At 40.8% G+C, this 22,077-nt stretch overlaps 1 protein-coding gene across 1 annotated transcript in view; it reads left to right on the top strand.

Moving 5' to 3' along the window:
* Positions 1–22,077, top strand: part of ABCA4 (ATP binding cassette subfamily A member 4) — a 77,999-nt gene that overhangs the window by 12,444 nt on the left and 43,478 nt on the right. The window contains exons 6-14 of the mRNA XM_030496308.1: positions 360–487; positions 4,843–5,040; positions 9,425–9,514; positions 9,890–10,130; positions 11,565–11,704; positions 12,789–12,905; positions 13,664–13,861; positions 18,243–18,448; positions 19,251–19,427. Coding sequence (XP_030352168.1) covers positions 360–487; positions 4,843–5,040; positions 9,425–9,514; positions 9,890–10,130; positions 11,565–11,704; positions 12,789–12,905; positions 13,664–13,861; positions 18,243–18,448; positions 19,251–19,427 — 1,495 coding nt within the window. The remainder of the gene's footprint in view (positions 1–359; positions 488–4,842; positions 5,041–9,424; positions 9,515–9,889; positions 10,131–11,564; positions 11,705–12,788; positions 12,906–13,663; positions 13,862–18,242; positions 18,449–19,250; positions 19,428–22,077) is intronic.

The raw sequence follows: 22,077 nt of genomic DNA, 5'->3' as shown, positions 1-22,077 counted from the left end.
CCTCAGGAGCATACTTGAATCTTACCGTTTAAAATCAAGCATTACCTCAGAAAAAAGGCAGAGACTTTCAAACACAGTCAGGGATGCTTTCAAAACTCCCATTGCTGGAGCTCTAGTCTGAAACGTCTTTGAGAGGTCGGTTATGCACAGTCAGAACACTGAGCAATTTCTGATGATCATTCCCCAACAGAGGATTGAAATGATTTTAAATTTCAAAAGTAGTTCTGGACCCCATTAGTCACTACTAAGTATATGAGCCAAAGTACACACTTTTTGCAGGTTTAAGCCAGGGTATGAGTTGTTCTTTAACTTCCTTCATTTGATATCTCACTGATCTCTGCACTCATTTCTTCATGCAGGAAGAGGAATACGAATTCTAGACATTTTGAAAGATGGAGAGACCCTCACTTCCTTCTTACTGGAAGATGTTGGCCTCCCAGATATCGTTGTTTTCCAGCTTATTAATGCTCAAGTGCGCCCTGAACAGGTAGGTAGAGTATAACAGCTGCCAAGCTGTTACCTGCCTGGAATGCCATCTCTGGAGCTGTACATGCAAACAGCCCCAGTGAGGGCCTTGTTCCCAGAATACCTGCTGCCTTATAGAATCATAGAATAATTAGGGTTGGAAAGGACCTTAAGATCATCCAGTTCCAACCCCCTGCCATGGGCAGGGACACCTCACACTAAACCATGTCACCCAAGACTCTGTCCAGCCTGGCCTTGAACACTGCCAGGGATGGAGCATTCACAACTTCCTGGGGCAGCCCATTCCAGTGCCTCAGCACCCTCACTGTAAAGAACTTCTTCCTTATAGCTAATCTAAATTTCCCCTGTTTAAGTTTGAAGCCATTAGCCCTTGTCCTATTGCTGCAGTCCCTGATGCAGAGTCCCTCTCCAGCATCCTCGTAGCCCCCTTCAGACACTGGAAGCTGCTCTGAGGTCTCCACGCAGCTTCTCTTCTCCAGGCTGAACAGCCCCAACTTTCTCAGCCTGTCTTATAGGTTGCATGTGCAATTTCGGCCTTTGTTTTTGTTTTTGCTTTTTTTTTGTCAATCTAAAGGAAGAGGTGTTTGTTTTGTCTTTTAAAATCCTTTTTGAATATTCATTAAATACAGATATTTGGTTTGATACTGTCATTGTTCCCAAATAACAAGCAATAAGAAATGATACTGCCAAGCAGTGCATCCATCCCCATGATTAAAGTCTTGGCTCAAACCATAAAGCAGCTGTGGGTCCTTTTGAGACAGCCCTCCTGATGAATAGCAGCAGAGAAGTATTTGAGGTTCTTAATTTCGCATTTTAATTCTCTGCCCTGATGTCAGCAAAGTAATATGGGGGCTTTATGGCATTGTCTCACATGAATAGGTGGGAGTGGAGAAGCAGACCCACTTTCTTGGATTCTGATTAATAGGTCTGCTCAGAAAATTTGGAGTGAAAACTGCAGGTCAGATCCCTCCTAAGCAGGGGACTGTTTGACCAAGTCCAGGCTGCCTCTGCATTGTGCTGGTGCTGGGAGCTCTGTGAGGAATGCTGTATTAATGAATGAATGTTGCTGAATCAGAACTCTGGAACAATTTCTACACTGCGTTAATGTGTGGGTGGAAGCAAGTGAATAACTGAGGCTGAAAGACACAATTCCTCTTTTTCACTGCCACATAAAACACAAATGCTGGAACTGTGTGTGGCCAGAAAGAGGGAGGGTATTAATAACCTTGAATGCAGTTCCTTTAGTGCACCAGAGGTTCCAGCTGGGGTGACTAGTAGCCAGATTACTTATCTGCAGTGTTCTTGATTAGTACCAGGGGAAGCCCTCCCCTCTCCTCACTTTGTCATGAAGCATTACCACAAGACCATACCAGAGCCAGTGTCAATTGATACATCCTACTTATTTTCACACCTCCATATCAGCTGAGATGGTGAAAATTTGCTTCCTTGCCTCTTGTGACAAGAAGAATATATACAGATATCCTGCTGGGCTTCTCTTTCCCTTTCATCCCTAGCCTCTTCTTCCTCAGAGATCTGTTGCACCAGGAGAACTGTGTGCTGCTTTGTTAGTCTCTATTAGCTCCCCAGTGGCATTCATTCATCTACTGTTCAAAACTCTGCCTGCCAGTGTGTGCAGGACTGAAGTTCTCAACACCATCACTGAAAGTATGATTGAAGCCTTCTGGAACATGGTGTCTTTCTGCTGTATTTTCTGTGCTGATGTGGAAAGAGATGTAGTTCTCTTTATGCTGGAAATGAAAGAAATTTGAACACTTAAGAGAGGAAGCTGGAGGTGACCTGGTGTTAAATACCACTTCTGTTGTCCTCCATAAAGTTTTCTTGGTAGCAGTAATCACAGGGGATGCAAGATCATCTAACAAGACCTGATTTACAGCCATCAGGAAAGAAAGTGCTGATGCAGAAAAACTTAACTTTCAAAAGACCACACGAGAATTCTTTTCAGTAGAACTTGAGCACTTGATCTATGGGGGAGAAATCATTTAATTCCTGTAGACCTTGATAAGCAAGTTACTCAAGCTGGACTTACAGTTGATTGAGGTAGAATTGCAGAGCCATGACTAGAACCTAGATCTGTGGTTGTCTTAAGTAAGTGTCAACTATGGTATTTCCTCTCTAGTTCTTCATGCTGCTCTACCCTGTGTTTGCTTGCATATCGCTGCACACCCTCTCCCCCTGGCTCTGACAGCACGGAACTGATCAACCTGAAAGCAACTTGCTTACAAGAGCCCCACTGTTGCCAGCAGCTGGCTGCAGATCTAGGTCTGAGCCGCCTGGGAGTGCAGGAAATGACATACGGTGCTGAAAAGCTAAAGCTGATCAAACAGCCAACTAGCTGAAAAACTCATTTGGACTTCGTCTTGCCAGCTTCGGCCAAACGGTGACACATTGATTAAAAAAAACCCCAAGTAGCATTGAAGTTTTCCTCTGAGGGCCTGCTTTTCTGAGTCATTCTCAGATAAGGATAAGAGACTGATGTTCAAACACAATGAGAAGTTCAGGAAAGATTGGCAACAGCCCACCCTACCGGAAAAATTGGAAGGGCGGAGGTTTGATGTTTTCCTAATCCTGTCTGTTCATGAACATTCTTGAAATGCAGTTACAGTTTGTAAATAACCTTTCTTTGGATACTGGTTTTTCGGTCTTTTTTTTTTTCTTTTCTCTGTTTAATCCTGCTCAGTGATGTTAATGTCACAGTTTCCTCGTTTCACAAGTCAGAACAAGGTTCCCAGGCTGCCTCCCTGTGCAGCTCAGTTTCATTGCAGCTCCCACTGGCTGATGAGGACCATGCCAGAGCAGGAGTATATGGTTTAAAAAGGCTGTTCTTTTCACACACATCCCCAGGACATAAGTGACAGGGCAAATAAGCAAATTCTTTCACTGACAGAAAGTCAGTTAAATCCACTTCAAATTCCAGTTTGGTTTTGGAGGATTTTTGCAGAGCAGAGTGACAGTACCTCTCAGATACTTTTACTAGAAATTTACATCCCTTTTTTGCACCATAATTCTCTGGGGTTTTATATATTTCCCTTTACAAGCACCACCAAACAAATCTCAGCTTCTAACTGTAGGAGATTTGCAGATGCAAGGTTCTGATAATGTTCAGAATGTCTTAGATGGCCTTGTTGACTTTCTTAGGTAGGAAATAAATGTGCATCTATGTCTGACCTGGTAGAAGTGTGGTGTGTTTGTTTTGATCCAAATGTCTCAAAGACTGGAATGCTCAGTAGATTACTTTTCTAAAGATAATTAGATTCTGAGCTGATTTTGACAATTTCTTTTTCTATGCAGCTCATGAAATGCATTTAGCCTAATGATATTGTGTCAGTGCATAGTGCTTGTTTGTCTGAAAGCCTGTGTTCCTCTCAAGCACAGGAGGCATTTACAGTCATCACAGTGTTGGGAGGTCTTTTCCTTGCAATTTGTACCATGAAATGAGGCGGACAGAGCATGGGAACATGAGCTTGTGTGCAATTTCCAGTGCTACTTATATTGCCATGTATTCTGTGCATTATAAAGCAAGTAGAACTGAACCATAGACTACCAAGAGCATTCCATTACAGCAATGCAAATCCTAGGTAACTCTTACTGATTTCTGTGAAGGTATTATGCATTTACATTGGTTTAACTATTGGTTATTATGCATTTACATTGGTTTAACTATAAACTAATCTGTTCCAGTGGTTAAACACTAAAGATAATAATTGTTGTGGGCTTTTTCTGTCCCATGTTTATATTAGAAGTGCTAATCAATAGGTGGATGTGGTTTAATGTAAAATGGTTTTGTAAAGCCTGGGTGTATGCCTGTGCACAGGGACAGTGAGTAATGGCTGTGGGGAAGCGTTGGGGTGGAATAGTCATAAGTGAAATACTGAGGGAAATGGAGCTGAAGAGTCAGTGGAACTGGCCTTGTTCTCTTAGAGCAACTGACAGCAAAAATACAACTACCTAAACACAAAAGGTAGAATGATGTGGCACAATCAGATGGACCTGGGGAATACTTTCAAGCAAGCCGTAGCTATCTCTCCTTAACCACAAAGATGGGTGGGATGGCATCAGTTGTGCTTAGATGATAAAGGGAAGACTCACAAGAACTTTTGCCATGAAAAGAAGAATCCCTAATGAGAAGAGGAAAAATATGACTGAAGCAAAGTGGTTTAGCGTAACATCAAGTGAAGGTGGTTCAACAGTTGATGCGTCAGCTGGCCACATCCTTCTGCCATTCATGAAAATATTAGGAGGGTCTGATACCAAGGTGTCCACTTTTGATAAATCTTTATTGTTCCTGAGCAGTGTGAAGTTCCACAACAGTAAATGAGCCATTGTTTCTGGTTGCAGTTTGCCAGCGGTGTCCCTAACTTGACTCTGAAGGACATTGCTTGCAGTCAGCTGCTCCTGGACCGCTTTATTATCTTCAGCAGCAGCAGAAGTCTCCCTTCAGTGCACAAGGCCATGTGTGCCTTGTCCCAGGAAAGCCTACAGAGAGTGGAAGATGCCTTGTATGCAAATGTTGATTTCTTTAAGCTGTTTCAGCTGGTAAGTATTAACACAATCATCCTGCCTTTTGTTGTCTTTTTTTTGGCTGATATTTCATTGCCCTTCAAAAATTCTCTTTGTAATACACCAGCAATGTTCCAAGTGGTCTTTGTTTATTTACCCCTGCAAATGTAAGGTTACAGATGTGTGATTATTAACCTACTGTCAGCAGGACACTAGGCAGTTCTGAGTATGCTTTGGGGTGAAACAGATGGAATTCACAGTACCATTCAAATGCAATTTTAAAGTCAGAGTGTGTGTGGAAGTATTACCGAGTCTTTCCAGTCTGTGTAGCAAAACAGTGTGTGGCAAGAACTACAGGGACCTTACTGAGGGTTCTGAAAATACCCCCACAACCTATTCTATCTTTGCTTCACCCAGCATGGCAGAATTCAGTGCTGGAGTCAAAGCCATGATGCACATTGAGTTGAGATATAAGCCTTTAAAAAAACCACCACCCCAAAAACCCACCAAAGCAAACTAAACACAACAACAACAAAAAACCCAACCCAACCAACCAACCAAAAAACCTAACCAAACGAGTTGTACTGGTTTGCACTGCTTTTTCTATAGAAGCTTTTCCTCACTTCTCTTCATCTTCATTGCCCTTTGTGCTGTTCCTGTTTTGGCTGTGACCTTCCTGCCATAAATTAACCACAACTGCATCTTTGGTTCAGTATGGAGATATTATGCCATTTATAGATATATATTTTCTTATTTGTATTTATATAAGTATAAAATGGATAACATTAATATATTTATATATATATTAAAATGGCATACTGGGGTGGGGTGTTTTTTACTTGTGCTCTCTGTTCTTTTCCTAATATTTTTCTAATACTCCATTTGTATTCTGCACACTGAGCTGGTGCTTTCATAGAACTATTCATAAAGACTCCAAGGTCTCTTTCCTCCTGATCCTCAGAACCCATCAGTGTGTATACATCTTTTGTGTTTGTTTTCCCCATGATCAGGACTTCACATTTTCGATGACAAATTGAATTTGCTGATTTTCAGCTTGTAACTGAATGTCATGGGACCAGCACATTGTCAGTTGGTTGTATACAGCAGGCAGGATATATGAGCAGCTGCTAAAGTTGCATAGAAACTATTGACTGGAGTTTTCTGCCACAGCAGTGTAACATCATGATGAATTCAACATGGATTTTATTCAGCTTTGAGTTGAATAAACTGGGAACAGGCTATGCCAGAAGCTTTAGTTGACTCGCCAGCCAAATTACTGTTAGATTACTGGAGCATTGGCAGTCATTCATTGTGCCTGTGTGATTTTGCCAATCCTGATAAGAGTCTGTAGTCAGCTTTGGAAAGCTGCTGGTTTCCATTGCTGAAGATACACTCAGATATTTTCCTATGTCTGATGCTCACTGGAAGTAGCAGAGGATTAATGCTACAGTACTTCTAAGGTAGGCTTTCAGCATTTAAGGACTTCAGGTGAAGATGCACACTGCACTGCCCAGCTTTCACATTAATCTGCTAACATATCATGATTTTGCTGCCATGTCAAATAAAGGGGAAAGTTGAGATTTGATGAAGCAGTTGTCTGTGTTTAAAATAAAATAGACTCGTGGGAAATATAGAAACATAAAGCTGAAACCAAAACCTGGAGTTGTGAAAGACTGGGTGTTCAGATGCAGGCTTATGGTCTGGTCTGTTACTACCAGATCTGGCTGCCAAGATTTTCCCAGAGTATTGGAAGCCTGATTCCCAGTGGGTTATAATATGCACCCAGCTGTGAAGAAGAGGGTTTATCTTTTCATGATGCCCGGCACAATGAGACCTCAAGTTGGTAGAAGCTTTCCCACACTCCCATCATTATAGTTGCTAAATAATAATTTAGATAAAATTCTGTGTTTTTCCAAGGCAGAAGTCCTCCTTTTAAATCAATAATCTATCTTGGTTACTCCTTTTCACCAAAAAGGTAGACTCTGCATAAGCACTCCTTGCTGCAGTAATGCTTAGAATCTGCTTCGAAATTAATGTTTCTTTTTGAATTTGTGGTACTTGAACGTATTCAGGTATGTGCATAAACATCCACTCAAACCCTTCATGTGCTCATGTATACCCTCCAGGGCTTTTGACAGAAATTAAAGCACATTTTGGATAGCAGAGACAGAAAAATAAGGCTCAGACGTTACTGTCTGGCTCAGCCACCACAAGGAAAATGAGCGTCTTTGTGGAGCACTGCTGTTCTTGAACCTGCCTCTTTCAGCTTCGTTTGAAGTCCTTTAAACCTTATAAAGAAATTAAAATAGAACTCTGGAATTGTAGCCAGATAAACGTAGCATCATTTGTATAATACAAAACTACTACTGCTACCACCAATAATAATAACGATAAGGGAAATAACAAGGGGAGAGGATACAATTGCTCACCACCCACTGACTGATACCCAGCCCGACCCGAGCAGCGATCTGGCCTTCCCTGTGACTCCCCCCAGTTTCTATACTGGGCATGACGTGCTGTGGTATGGAATACCCCTTTGGCCAGTTTGGGTCAGGTGTCCTGTCTCTGCTTCCTCCCGGCTTCTTGTGCCCCTCCTCCCTGGCAGAGCCTGAGACTGAAAAGTCCTTGATCAGGGTAAAGATCACTGAGCAACAACTAAAACATCGGTGTTATCAGTGTTGTTCCCAGGCTGAAAGTCAAAAACACAGCACTGCACCAACTACTAAGAAGGAGAAAAATGACTGCTGCAGCTGAAACCAGGACACCTTATTGTGATTTTGGGTGGCGATAAGCAGATTCTTATCACCAAGCATAGACACGTGTTGCTGAAAGAGCTGCTTTGATCAGTATCACCACATACGCTTGATAGATAATCAAACCGAGTGTAGAGCTACACTCAGTTACATATGCAGAATGGATCTTCATTGAACTGTTTAAAACTTCTACGTTAGCTTTAAAACTTCTAGAAATACCTGTATATTCAAGACCCATGTCATTTTCTGCACTCTTACACTATCAGTCACTCTGTACATCATGGTCTTCAGGCTCCAGCTGCATAGTATAACCAATCACATACCAGGTTTGGTTTTGTTTGAGTAGGGCTTATTTTAGGATGGACAGCTGACTGTGGGCCTTCTATTGCTGGAAAGAAACTGTTCAACAATTATGCTCTTCCTTTTTTTTTTGGCATGACACCACATTCATTTCCAGCGAATATGAAAATAGTTGGATAAATATTTTTTGGGAAAACTTTCATCCTCCTCTGTGCTTAGCGTCAATAAACATTTCCAGCTGTATGCTCTGGTTTTTAGATCAGATGAGAGTGTAGTTTGTATATAATGTCTGCTGATCCTGTCGTATGCTTCTACAGAACATGAACTAGCTGAGTACATACTGAGTCATTTTAGGATGTTTCTATTAAGACCTGATTCATACTGAATGCCTCTTGCAAGAAGTAGTATTTAGGAGCAAATGTGTAGTTTTGCCCCTATTTCTCTTTTCTTTTCCTCTAGCTACATGAAGCAGGTTCTTAATTTCATGTTTATTCTGGGCTTTTCTCTGGTTTGCTTCAAATTGTTCACAATACCTGTTGCTCGCAGTTGCAAAAAAAGCCAGGTTAGGGCAAATGCTCCAAGAATCCTGTATAATCTTTGCAAAAACTAGTTCTCCTTAGGGGACAAAGGAAGAGTGTATTTGAAGCTCTGTGTGTATGTATTTCCTGCCTGAACTGCAAGTGACAGATCAGAACACGCTAACATAAGCTTTCCATAAAAACTCTTGCCTTTGTGATTTCCTGCCAGGTACAGTGCAGCTGTCTCTTGCTTTCTTAACCACCTACTGACTGAAAGGAGTGGCAGGGAATCAGCAGGGTGTATATAACAATCAGCTACATCGTTTTGGAGAAGTCTTTTTAGGACAGCGAGGACCAGGCTGCCTTCAGAATCAGGATATCTCTCAAGTGTAAAGTACTACCTGTTATTTACCTTCATGGTAAATGAGTCTTCTGTATCACAACCTTTGCTGAATTCACAAGTTACCAAGAGTCCGTACATGTCACTGGAAGAATAGCCTCTGTGAGAAGCAGCTTCTCAGAAATCCTAGTTCCCACATTCCTCCTCCATTTTTGCACCTTTTGGCATGGTGAGCTTAGATAAGCAAAACAAATTCCAAGCTTATATTTTCAGTGGCCTGTAACTGTTTCAGCCTCATGTTGGTAAGAATGCTTACACAGGCTGCTATGTGAGTCTGCACATGGGTACTGGATTTGTGGCCCCACAAGACAGGCTTACAAGACACTGTTCCAAATAACTCAAGGTGTTTGAGCTAAAGAGATGCCATTTGGATTTTCTTCTCTTATTGTAATAGCTGTTGTCATGTAGGAACAATACAAAACTCATCTGTGTTTCTGATGTATTCACAGCTTCCCACTGTGCTGAACAGAAACTCTCCAGGTGCTGACCTGAAGGCCTGGGGGAGGGTGATGTCTGGCGTCACCCAGGCAGTGCAAAAGGTAAGTGGTCTATTAAAAATGACATCACTTTTCTAGGTAGCACATAACCCTCCTTTTCCTTTGTTCTTTTTATGTTCCAGTTACCTGCTTTATCAGAAAGAAAGTAGACTTGTTTGGAGAGAGCTGATTCCTTAGAAATTAATTCTTCTCTCATTACAAAATAAATGTAGAAGGAAGCACTGGCAATTATGATTCTATAGCCTTTTCTTCAGAAAAGACCTGAGAGAACAAGAACTGAAAATGGTGCCTATGACCAGAGCAGAGGAGATAAGAGAATGAGGTTGTGACTGCATGCTTTGCCAGTGTGGGCACAGCTGAGACCTCACCAGCTGCTACTTTGAGGGTTGTGATTAACAAAGCCTTGTCTTACTGCAGCTAGCCAGGAAGCCAAGTGTTCAGGACCTTCTGATGTTTCTGCAAGCATTTGGACAAGATGAGAGGCCAGAATCCTTAGGCCACTTGGTGAGCTCCCTGTCTGATCTTTTCTGTGGCTACCCAGAAGGAGGTGGATCCCGAGTGCTTTCATTCAACTGGTATGAAGATAATAACTATAAAGCTTTCCTGGGAATTGATTCAACAAGGAAGAAATCCAGTTATCTTTATGATAATACAACCAGTAAGTTTTTCCACCAAACCATTACAGAGACTGTAGACAGGTATAACTTCTGGTAGAATACCACTGTTGCTCTTATAAAATAACACTTTTAAGCAGTTGATTCAAGAAATTAGAGATGGGTGAAATTATTTGACATACTACTTATTTCATAGCTAGGAAGCAGAGAAGCCCAGGAATTGAGAACAGAAATATGCATTTGCTTTCAATATGAAGGGATAAACATAGTAACCATCATCATTAAGACATAAGTCCCTCTTCTAATATATGCTTCTATATATAATATATGTCTTCTAATATATGCTACTGATATCAGGGAGAACTAAGTGTTTCTGAAGAAGGCTCTGGAAAATGCAGTGCTGCATTCTGGAATTTTCTCCAAGATAATGTGGCAGCTGTTCTCTTCCTGCATAAATGTATATATTTTTATAGCACTAAAGTTCTGCAGCATAATTAAGTCTTGCATAGACAGTATTTCAATTTTCTAGTTTTTGTTGCTTTGATTTCCTCACTTCTTGCTATTGTAATAGGAGAGAATGGAAAGAGGAACCAAGTTTCCCTTTCCTACCACTCATTATTTTATGGTTTTATTATGTCCCCTTCTGTTTGCCATTTAGTTTTTTCTCTACACCAGCAATTTTTTTCTGCACTAACAGCCATATTATAGCTGGTAGTAGATTTCTCTGCCTATTTTGCTATCATAGGGATGGTTGCAAAGTACAGGTAAGCACTTTGCCTGAGGAGAGATTCCTGCCTTTCACTGTTAGTGTTAATACTTGGCTCTATTTATGTCTGAATCTTCAAAAGACCTGTAAAGGGCTCAGTACTTCATTTCTTCAGCCAGGGAACAAAATAGTTGGATGCTATCCAAGTAGACTAATTACTTCATAGTGCAGGAGCAAGATAGAAATGTTTACATTAAAATGTTTAGTTCTAAATCATTGTAGGATCCAAATCTGAACTGTTTCAGAGTTCAACATCCAAGCCTGCTGGATCTCCAGTCCAACAGTTTACACTGTGTAAGAATTAACCACTAATAGGACTAAAAATAGCTTTTTATCAGTATCAGCTATGATTCAGAGGAGCTAAGTCATTAGGAGAAAAGCAGTTAGAATTCAAAATTGTTCAGTGTGATCTGAACTGTCTGATTTCCTTCCATTTGAAATACCTTATAAATAACAGCAACTTTCAAAGGGTTAGATTTATTTGTTTGCTCTTCTAATTTCCATGCTGCCTACTTTACAACTCCAAATACCTACTTAATAGTCTTTACTGTCTGCTCAGATATTGTACTTCTACACTGCAGAATGTGCTTAAGCCATTCAGCTTCAAAATGCTTTAAACTGACCATATTGCCAGTAAAAAGCCCTGCAGGATGTTATGTATGATAGGATTTGAGTACGGTTACATAAAGACTGTCTTTCTTTCTGTCTTTAGCACCCTTTTGTAATGCATTGATCCAGAACTTGGAATCAAACCCTTTAACCAAAATAGCCTGGAGTGCTGTGAAGCCCCTGCTGATGGGAAAAATTCTCTTTGCTCCTGATTCACCTTCTGTACGGCAAATCCTAAAAAATGTAAGTACTTCTGAAATACAAAACTGCTTATTTCTCACAAAGTGCGTCCTAAGAAACATCCTGTGAAAAACAGTGACCCAGCACATCAACCTATTCAGATTTTCTTCTCAGAACTCCATTTGTTCTGATGGTCCTCAGGGGAGGGACAGTTACTCTTCGTTTAAAAACCAGGAGTCAGATCTTCACTGACCATCGTAGTCTACACTACATGCTGGTTTCAGCTTAAATTGTCTTTTGTTGGCATGAATCCACACTTGCACTAGTAAAAATTGTAATGTTTATATATATTTTACAGATGGAGGAACATCAGCAGCTCTGTGCCAGTAAATATTTAAATGGGGCAGTTATGAGGCTTCGATAGACTCGTTGAGACCTAACACTGAGAGATTACAAGCCAATAGCAACATCGTGGTTTAGTATTATTATGTTGAGATGATAAATAATTGTCACTTCATGAAAATAAGGTGGAGCCTGGATATTTCAGTTAAGTGCCTGAAGTTGGGTGAAATTAATCTGATTAGGTAAATCAAGGTCACATATGACCTAGGTTTTGGCCACGTCTCAACAGCTATGTAAGGCACAGGAGAACTGCTGCTCGTAGTGCACACAGGAAAACATCAGATTTACAGCAGCCCAACATTTCAAGTCTTAACTAATAACTTAACTATGAGAGTATCTGTCTTCTCCAGCTGCCTCCCATTCATTCATCTACCCACAACATCATCTTTCTTTTCAGTTCTTGATGGAGAGAAATTGTCTACCTAAAACCTGAGTATTTAAAGGAATTCTAGCTAGAACCTTAGTATTTAAAGGAATTGAAGTTAACTGGGGTTAATATGCACTTGTTTTTTCCATTGCATATACAATAGAAATTTATCCTAAGTGACTTTGATTCCTGTTGGATTTTACAAATTCTTTTCCAAGGATTATTAACATTTCTGCTATTTTAACAAGTTTATCAAATGTGAAAGTAAAAACTACAACATTTGTTAGATACAGGTTTCTCTGTCACTGAGTGGCTGCTTCATAAATTCCATTTATCTCCTCAGCTTTCAACACTCGTTTCTGCTGGTTTATTCCTCAGGCAAACTCCACTTTTGAGGAACTTGAACGCCTCAGACTGTTGACCAAAGCTTGGGAAGAAGTGGGACCTCAGCTGTGGTACTTCTTTCAAAACAGCCTGCAAATGAATATGATCCGTGTATGTTATAACTTAGCAGGGATCCTCAGTAAGAGCAGCCTGTCACTGTCCTTGGTTTTTACTAAGAGAGAAGAGAATTAATTTGTGGGATTTGGCTGGAAGCACAGCCTTTGCAGCAAGGAACCTGTGGCCTTTAAGGCTGTTGGACTGGTTACTGGGCTTGGTTTGAAGGCATTACAGCATCTCTGTGACAAAACCTCAGATCTGGACACTCCAGAATCTGGCTAATGACTTCTTAATAAAGGCAGCAATTGCTGCTTCTCTATCTCTCCAGAATGTCTTTCAAGAACAGACAACTTGATTTTCTTGTGTTCTGCATAGGTGAAGCAGCCAGTAGGACCATGTTTTTGGTGGGCCCAGCAGTTTACTACCTTAGGAAATTGCCTATTTCCACATCTCTTAGATCTGACTTTGATCAGCTGCGAGCAATATCTGCAGTTAAAGTTTATAAAGCAGTTCATACTAGAGAAAACATTTGTTTTTCCACACTCTTCTATTTTAAATTAGACATTTATTGCATTTATCCTCTTATTTATAAGGAAATAATACAAAAAATTGTCAAGGTTTATTTTCATCCATTCTTCAAGTTTCCCCTTAGTTCAGCTATGCGGTTGCTGACTTAGGAAATTAATTCTTTCGCACAACCTTTTGTACTACTTCATGGCTCAAAAAGAGCTGTGGAAATGGAAACCTTTCTAGCTAAACAGGGCATACAAAGAGGGTTATTGTAGTGAAGCTGTCTTGATATGTTTCCTCAGGACTCTCTGAAGCACCCTACAGTGAGGGACTTCTTGAACAGCCAGCTGGGTGCTGAAGGCTTAACTGCTGAACACATAATCAACTTTCTCCACAACGGGCCCCCAGGAAGCCGGGAGAAGGGAATGGCAGACTTTGACTGGCGGAACATCTTCAGTGCTGCAGACCGAGCTCTGCGTTTGCTCAGTCAGTATCTGGAGGTAAGGGCAGCCTTCCCACTGCTGGGAATGCTTGTGCAGAATATCTTAACGCAGGGTAAGCCGTACTTACACTCTGTGGCAACAGACAAGGTTAAAATCATAAGACATCTTTATTTGTTTCAAACCTTCAATTTGATGAACCCCAAATTCTATATTCAGAGTGTTGGTTGAATGCGTGCATACACTTTGATGCTGAGGCAGAAAGTGAATGCAAAACCTCAAGGAAATGTTTTTTGCAAGTACTAATAACTGAGAGGCCACTAATTTCAGCAAGACCAGGGCCAAAGAAGCTAATAATTCTTTCGTAAGTCCCCCTCCGGGTTTTTAAGCACCTGATCAAAATTCCTTTGAAACCAATAAGGGAGTTTCCACTTGTTCTGTAGCTACTTCCAAAAGATGTCCGTGTGTCTTTCCTGGAGTCTGTATCCCCTTTCTCTAGGGTGCTGTGTTTTTTAGTGCGGCTCTATGAGGCTTTTTGAGAGCCACAGTGCAGAAGGAGAGGTGAAGTTTCATTACATTAATTTACAAAATGATAAAATTGTAAGTGAAAATATCAATTATCAAATTTAATATATTATGAAAAATATTAAAAATACATCATAATATATTGATATTATGGCTTGATGTTTTTATAATATCATTGTAAAAATATCTGGAAGATACTTTGAGTAAGAAGATACTCTGGTGTGGACAATCCTACCAACAAGTTCATCAGACTCATTAGTCTGTGAGGTTTTTCAGTCTAGGTTTTGGGGGCTTTTTAATCCTCTATATTTCCAACTGCAGGTAAAAATGTGTTGGAACTAGACCTGGGATAGGGTGGATTCCTGCTAAGTTGGGTAAATGAAATGCCAACTCTTCTTTGCAAACTTCTGAGCCCAGACAAAACTGGAGGGCCCTGCAATGTTGCGGCGTTAACTCAGTGTTAAAAAAGCTACTGCTGTTGGTAGTGATATGAATACTTGGGAGCTCAACAGTTAGCATCTGCCATATGAGGGTCAAGGTTTTTATGGAGATTAATTACATTTTACAAGCATCTCTGAAAGAAATGCAAGTATTTAGTTATTTAATGGTTAAATAAGCTAAGCCTCAAGCTCACAGAGAAAATTGATACTAGTTGCAGGCAACAGGACCAAGCCTAGCTCTCCCGGTTCCAATCGAGTTCAGTCTAAAAGACCATTCATCCCCTGCAAGAAGACAAGAACTGAGGACCTGTCTGGCTTCATATAGCTGTTACAGGAGGGAACAATAAAGCTTTTGCACAAAGCTCTGCTGATTCTTCTGATCATCTTTTTGCTTCGTGTTAGCAGAATTATTTCCTGCTCAACCTGAGTTAAATATATTGCTCGCAGCACCTCAGTACTGGAACATCCACAGCATCAGGGCAGTTACTGTGCCTGGTAGTAGATCTTTGTGTCCTAAAGTTCTTTGTAATGAGCTTATTCTTTTAAGAATGCTGCTTACACTGAGATGTTAACATTTGAGAATGTTTTCACACTGTGCCAAGCACAATGGGAACAAACAGCTCCCTTTCAGGGACACCCTACTGCTTGCCGTAATATGCAATGAGGTGTGATGTCAGCAACTATCTTGGGAAACTCCACCTCTGGTGCAGCTGAGAAGCCCACAGATTATGCAGTGGCTGCTCATCCTCACTACCCCAGGAATTTCTTGTTCTTCCCTTAGATTACCTTAGGCCACAGAAGAGCTAAGCTGTTTGTGAGACCTACCTGGTCACCTCTTTATACTTACTATTTTCCGGCTTTCTTTTCCAAGCCTGTTCTTTGTATTTCAGTTTTGGTTTTCCCATCTTCCCTGGACCATTTTAAATTGTTAAATAGTTACTGGGAGAAAATATGACATAAATTTCCCCAAGTGGTTGATGAATGAGTTTTGATATAGTGAGGTTTATGAAGGCACGTAAATGCCTTCATAAATTGAATTGCAATTCACTGAAAAAAAGGCAAAGTTAGTAGCAGACACCCTTTGTTTTGAATACAGTTAATGTTACGAGAAAGAAATTCTAGCTTTTGGCTAGTAGATTACAATGTAAAATCTCTTTTCACTTCCAAATTATGTGAGTTATTGCAACACTGGTGTCTTAGCCTATGTTCTTATACAAGCTTTGGTTTCACTCTTCTCGCAGAAGATCTACAAGCATTTCTGGTTTATGTTTCAAAAGCTTGCTGCTTCCTCAGCTAGATGCCTGGATGGCCTATATTGCTCCTCAGCACAGTCCCAAAACTATCTAATCTGCAGTGAAAATCTTAACCCCAGTTGTCTGTCAGTACTTTGCCAGTGCCATTCCCACAGATTCCCCTGGAGAACTGCAAGAGTTCTGCAGCTGCAATGAGTACCTCGAAAAACATTCCTCATAACAAAGAAACAGCAGATATTCCTCCAGACACTGCAGAGACACAGTTCCACAGTAGGACTTTGCTGGGAAACACTGACACTTTGGCAAGAACTAAACTCATTAACGATGTAGGATAAACATAGGATAGGGTTAATTAAAAAAATTAATACAACCTGACCCATCAGTCTGATTTCTCTTCTGGCATACAAGCCAGGAAGCTTTTCTGCTTTATTTTGCTTTCTGATATGATGCTCTATGTAGTTTAATCTTGTAAAGCAAACTTGGAGAATGAACATTTGCAAAACATCAGGAAATGTAAAGCTACAAAATAATTAAGTTATCAATTTAAGCTGTTTTGTTTTGCTGCCAGTTAAAAATACACTTTGCTATAGGTCCCATTAAATTGTGATACTTCAAGTTTTAAAGGAAACAGAGCATGATTTTCCACAGGGAAAGGTTAAGTAAAGGAATCTTTAAGATGTCTTCCCATTAAATAGTAAGTTGCCTGTATGAGTACTTTGATGTAGCGTGATTTTTGGTTATTGACCTGCAAGAGGTGATCAAGAAGATCAGATCACCCAAGTTAGCCTCCTGAATTTTACGAAGCAAGGTGATTCAGTAAGTATCTTCCCATTCCAGCAGGGATTGTGCACTTCTACTCTCTGGTAATGTCTTGCCAGTTCTGAAGGGCAGAAGCTAAACAGGCAAACATCAGTCCATCATTTTACAGCTAACTAATGACAGAGTTTGTAGTGTTCACAATCCTTTTGTCTTACAGTGCCTGTTAAGTAGGATTTAAATGGGGGGACGTAAAGGGCTTAGATTTTGTTGACTTGATGTCTTGTATATGGACTGGTAATACATTTTGTAATAATGACAGACACTAAAATACGACAGTTTGCTGTGAAGTGGAAACTGCATTCTATTATTGAGATAGGCAAAGCATATTAACTGAAGCCAGCAGGTTAATCACATACCAGAATTCAGTAGGGACACAATATTATCAGTAAAATCAATTGACTACTTGACTGGCATTAAATAGGAATAAATGCCTCAATACCTAAGATTCAAATTTATGCTCTGACTTTCCCAGTGCTTTGCTTGACAAAGTGCTTTTCAACTGAAGTCTCTGGCTGATGTGCTTTTCTTATGGATCAGTCATCCTTTAGCTCTGCGGTGTTCACTCAGGTACTTCCTAGGCTGAAAAGAAGTCCCAAAACTTGAAGAAGGATCATGTTTTGGTTCAGTTGGACTGCTAAAAAACTCTTGTGGCCAGATTTATTTTATAGCTGAGTTAATTTATCTCCTGGATGCAGATTCCGGAGACAGTTCCCGATACTGGGATCTCATCTTTGCCACAGCTTTAGCCCTTCCAATTCAGATATTTGCCTTTTTGAGGGAATCTTCCAAGTATAGTCCAAGTGGCAGAGTTCATGTGTCCATGGCTGGCTGATTTCAGTGGCATAAATGGATTGTGAATTATTATTTCGTTCTACCTAATTAGTAAATGTGGCAGCATGGGTTTTGGTTGAACCTAGTACTGACTATATCCTGCATGGATACATCAGATTTGCCCTCTCATACTTAGATTGCAACAGCAGCTCCTGCTTTATTTCTTGCTTAATTTCTTGCTCATCAGAATGGACATTTCTTGAGCTTGGGGAAGGTGATCCTTAAATATCAGGAATAAACTACTTTCAAAATGATTCCATTCACTCACATTGGCCGCAGCAATGCTAAATCTGAGGTTTAGAGTCCTTCTTAGGGAGAATGATGTTTCTGAGCTTGTATTGCTAATGCTGTGGTTTGAATTTGTCATAAGAATTAGACTAAGAATGGGCAAGGTTTCAGGAGGGAGGTGAAAGTCTTTTAGTAGTTTCAGCATAAGCTTTTAAAGGTGAAAATAGCAAGTATGTCAAATGAACCTACCTCCCTTTTCTGTTTTCAGCCACTGCTGTTTGCATTAATGTGTACCTCTTACTAGTCTATTCTCACGTGATTTTTTACCTTTGTGATTATTTGTAGTGTTTGACCTTGGATAAATTTGAAGGTTATCTTGATGAAACTCAACTGACTCATCAAGCCCTTCATCTGCTGGAGGAAAACAAATTCTGGGCTGGTGTGGTTTTTCCAGACATAGAGCCTACAGCCAGCAGTCTTCCTCCACATGTGAAATACAAGATCCGGATGGACATAGATGCAGTGCAGAAAACAAACAAAATCAAAGACAGGTAAGTGATGGTTCCTTCTCAGTTCTTGCGTGCCATAACATGAATATGAGAGACATAAGGACATTGGAACCTGCATCGCATACATGCATGAAATCCAGCTGTATTCACCAATAGTTAGGATGTAAATGCAAAGCAGAATCCATCTCCAGTTACCAGGTGGTAACAGTACCACAAGTGCTATCACTCTTCTGACAGGCCAGGCAGTGGGTCGGTACATGGATACATGGCAAAGGGAATGACTGCTCAGAATCTGTTCAGTAACCTGAAGTTTTTAGTTGGCTCCATCAATGGGAGAGGCAGACAAGGAAGTCCTATGTGGACTGTGACCTAGGTCTCCTTCACCAGGACAGCAGAACTGCTCTGCTGTTCCCCTTCAAGTCCCCCTCAAATGGACTTAAAGGGGTAGTAGAAATATTTTCTCAGGTTTGTCTACATGGAGGAATACAATGTTGTCTGGTAGTTACAATCCAATTGTTGCAGTTTAATCTCCAAGGATGCTGTACTCCAAATATAGTAATTTCTGTTCTAGAACAGTTACTCTGTTACATGATTAATTTGTGTACATTTTTTGCCAAAATTGCTATTCTGTGTCAGTGTAGAGCAAATTAAAGCAAAGGAACCTTCTAGGTCAGAAACTTTCTCAAGCAATATCATCTGACAGACCAAAATCTAGAAAAGACAACTCCAGGCAGTGCTCCTACAGTTCAGTAGGAAGATTTTTATGTACCTATTCATTTCCCTCCTGCCCCTCCCCTAAAGCCACTGCTTACCCAAGTGATTGCCATGTGAATTTTCCTTTGAGGTACTGGGATCCTGGTCCAAGAGCTGATCCTGTGGATGATTTACGTTATATCTGGGGAGGCTTTGCATATCTCCAAGACATGATTGAGCATGGGATTATAAAGACCCAGACCAACACTGAAGTGCCGATAGGAATTTATCTCCAGCAAATGCCATATCCATGTTTTGTGGATGATGTGTGAGTAAAAGCTGTCTTAATTCTCATGAATATTTGCATTACTGGGTGCTTTAAGACTCTCAAGCACCTAGTCCTAAGGTATATATGCAAAAGCAATAACTGAGACATAACTGAATGAATTTGTTCTTTTCCTTATCCTGTCATAACCCTAACTCCAGAAGCAGCCTTTGCCAAGTTTCTACCCCTAATCCCAGTCCTGGCCTATGTTGTATCGAGGCAACCAGTGTCCAGACCTAAAATGAACACTAAACACTGCCCCTTGCAAGCAGTGGTTTTCTTCCAATTTTGCATATCACACAAAACAAAATAGTCTGGGGCTTTTCTGGTTTTCCTTTTCCAGGCAATAATAACAGCCTAAGCTGAACTTTCACACTGATTGCAGCCCAGAATCCCTTGTTAGCATGGCACCCCATCTATAGCACTTTGATCCCTAACAATGTCAGCCCTGGAACTACCCCTGGGAGGACCCAGCAAAACTGTGAGCTTTTAGATAGGTTTTATCTAACTAAAACTAAGCCTCATGCTATAGCATATGATCAGTGCCTGTAGCAAAACTGAACACAAAGCACTGACCCGTGTTAAAACAAACACCACATCCTTCAGTTAACTGTGCAGGACCCACTGAAGTGTAGTAAACTTCTTTTGCCTAAGTGCTTTTCTAAACCCCAGTTTTCTTTATACCCAAAGAATCATGTCCTAAAGAAAAATTGAACAGAAAGTGCTTGTCCCAATGGAATTTGTACCTCTCTTGCTGTCTCTGTAAGTCGTGAAGAATCAAGCAGCCCAGTCTCTTCAACTATATTACCAAATGCTAACCAAAGACTTAATCATATATAGGTATACCAATACCCAAAGCTGTAGGTTTTGGTCGTTGAAAACACCTACAGGCCTTGCAGAATCCCAAGACAATTTAGGCTCTTGAAACTCTTTCTTTCCAAAATCCTAACCACATCCTTAAACAGGATTTCAATTATAACTACATGACTGTTATCTGCAATCAAACTGGCTATGTAGCATTTTCTTTAACATCAGTCCCTTTCCTTCCCTTGCAGATGCTACAGTTTTCAACAATAACCTGATGTTCTCTAACCTTCTCCCTAATTCCTGACCCTGATTTTTGTGCAGATTGACTGGGTTTTGTTTTAAATTCCACATGAATCCAGCAAAAGATTCCAGGACTGTGGCTGCAGTTTGTTATTGTAGGCACCATGAGCTTCTTTCCCTGGTGAAGAGCAGAATAAAGAAGCTAAGGGAGAAGAAGGCGGTTTGTTGCTCTGTAACAAAAAAGAGAATGTGCTCCCGGGTGTGGAGATTTTGTGACTCCATGGAGGCAGAGGGGCTGTAGATGCTGTGACCCCCATTAGCACTACCTGAACCAGCACATGTGCTTCCCTGTTGACAGTGTGCCTGTTCCAGTGCTGCAATCCATGCTACTGCAAGTGTCTTGGTATATACATTTCGTCAAAAGAAAAAGGCACTATAGGACTTATTTCATAGTTCTGTCAATGTGTTCTGTGCAGGCAAATGCTGATACTTCAGCTAATGCAGATGTGCGTAATTTGACCTGTCATTTACATCAGTCGTTACCTGTTGGTCTGACACAATGTGTCCCTGGCAAGCCTGCTTTGGGAATACTGCAGGGGCAGAAAGCCCATCTGTGCAGAAGTTCTCTGCAGCTGCCACACAGAGCTCAGGGCTCACACCCAAACCCAGTGATGGCCTCTGTAGAGAGCCTGCTTAGGTGAAGCAAGGGTATCCTAATGGAAAACATGGATGTTGTGCATGGCCTAGTGCTGGGTTACATGCATCCACCAGCAGGCAAACCCCAGTGTACCCCAGGCCATTCCACTAAAGCATGGCTTCGTTTCAGCAGCCAGATTGCTCTGCATGAATTTTTTGGTGAAAAAGTGAAAGTTTTCCATTTGTTTTGACAATGGAGTAGCTATGAGAGCATATGGCAAAAATGTAGTTCTGTAGGGCTCAGATTTAGGAAGCCAAAGGGTTTTTGCTCCATTTTATTTTTAGCAGCTCTAAGCTTTTGGCCTTGAAACAATCAATTCCACCTGGTTTTAAAGGTAATTTCACTGAAAAATTACAAAGCCAAAGTCATAGAAAATGGTTTTGGCTTTTTCACCCCAAAATCTTTCTCACCGTAACAGCACACTTGGGGCAGTCTTTCTCCAAGGAGCATCTCCAGGGGCTGAGCAGCCATGGAGTCTGGGTGGAGTGATGGAGAAAGGGAGCAGCACCTTCGTCCCATGGAGGGCCACCCTCAGCAGCCTGTCCCAGCACTGTACTGTGTGAGACAGTCCCATCACATCCCAGAGCCATCACTGTATGAATTTCAGCAGCCTTCCTGGCAGTATCTGGTGCTTCTAATGCCTAATTTAATTATTTTGCCAGTGAATCTTGGGAGCATAAAAAGACAGTGACACTCCCAAACTATTAACATTAGCATGTCTTAAAATACTCTTTGTACATCATAGTAAAAGCATTATGGCAGTTCACTGTGAAAGATGTATTTTCATGAGCCACCACATGTTTTTGAAGCCTTCAGTAACCCTTAGAACCCCTTTGTAAAATAGAAATAACATTTATCTTTCTCATGGGGGTGCAGCAACCATTAGTTCATTAATATTTAGGTCGCTTG

This window comes from Strigops habroptila, chromosome 8 (genome assembly GCF_004027225.2).
Source record: "Strigops habroptila isolate Jane chromosome 8, bStrHab1.2.pri, whole genome shotgun sequence".
NCBI lineage: Eukaryota > Metazoa > Chordata > Aves > Psittaciformes > Psittacidae > Strigops > Strigops habroptila.
The sequence above is the reverse complement of the archived record's forward strand: the minus strand, read 5'-3'. Positions and strand labels throughout refer to the sequence as shown.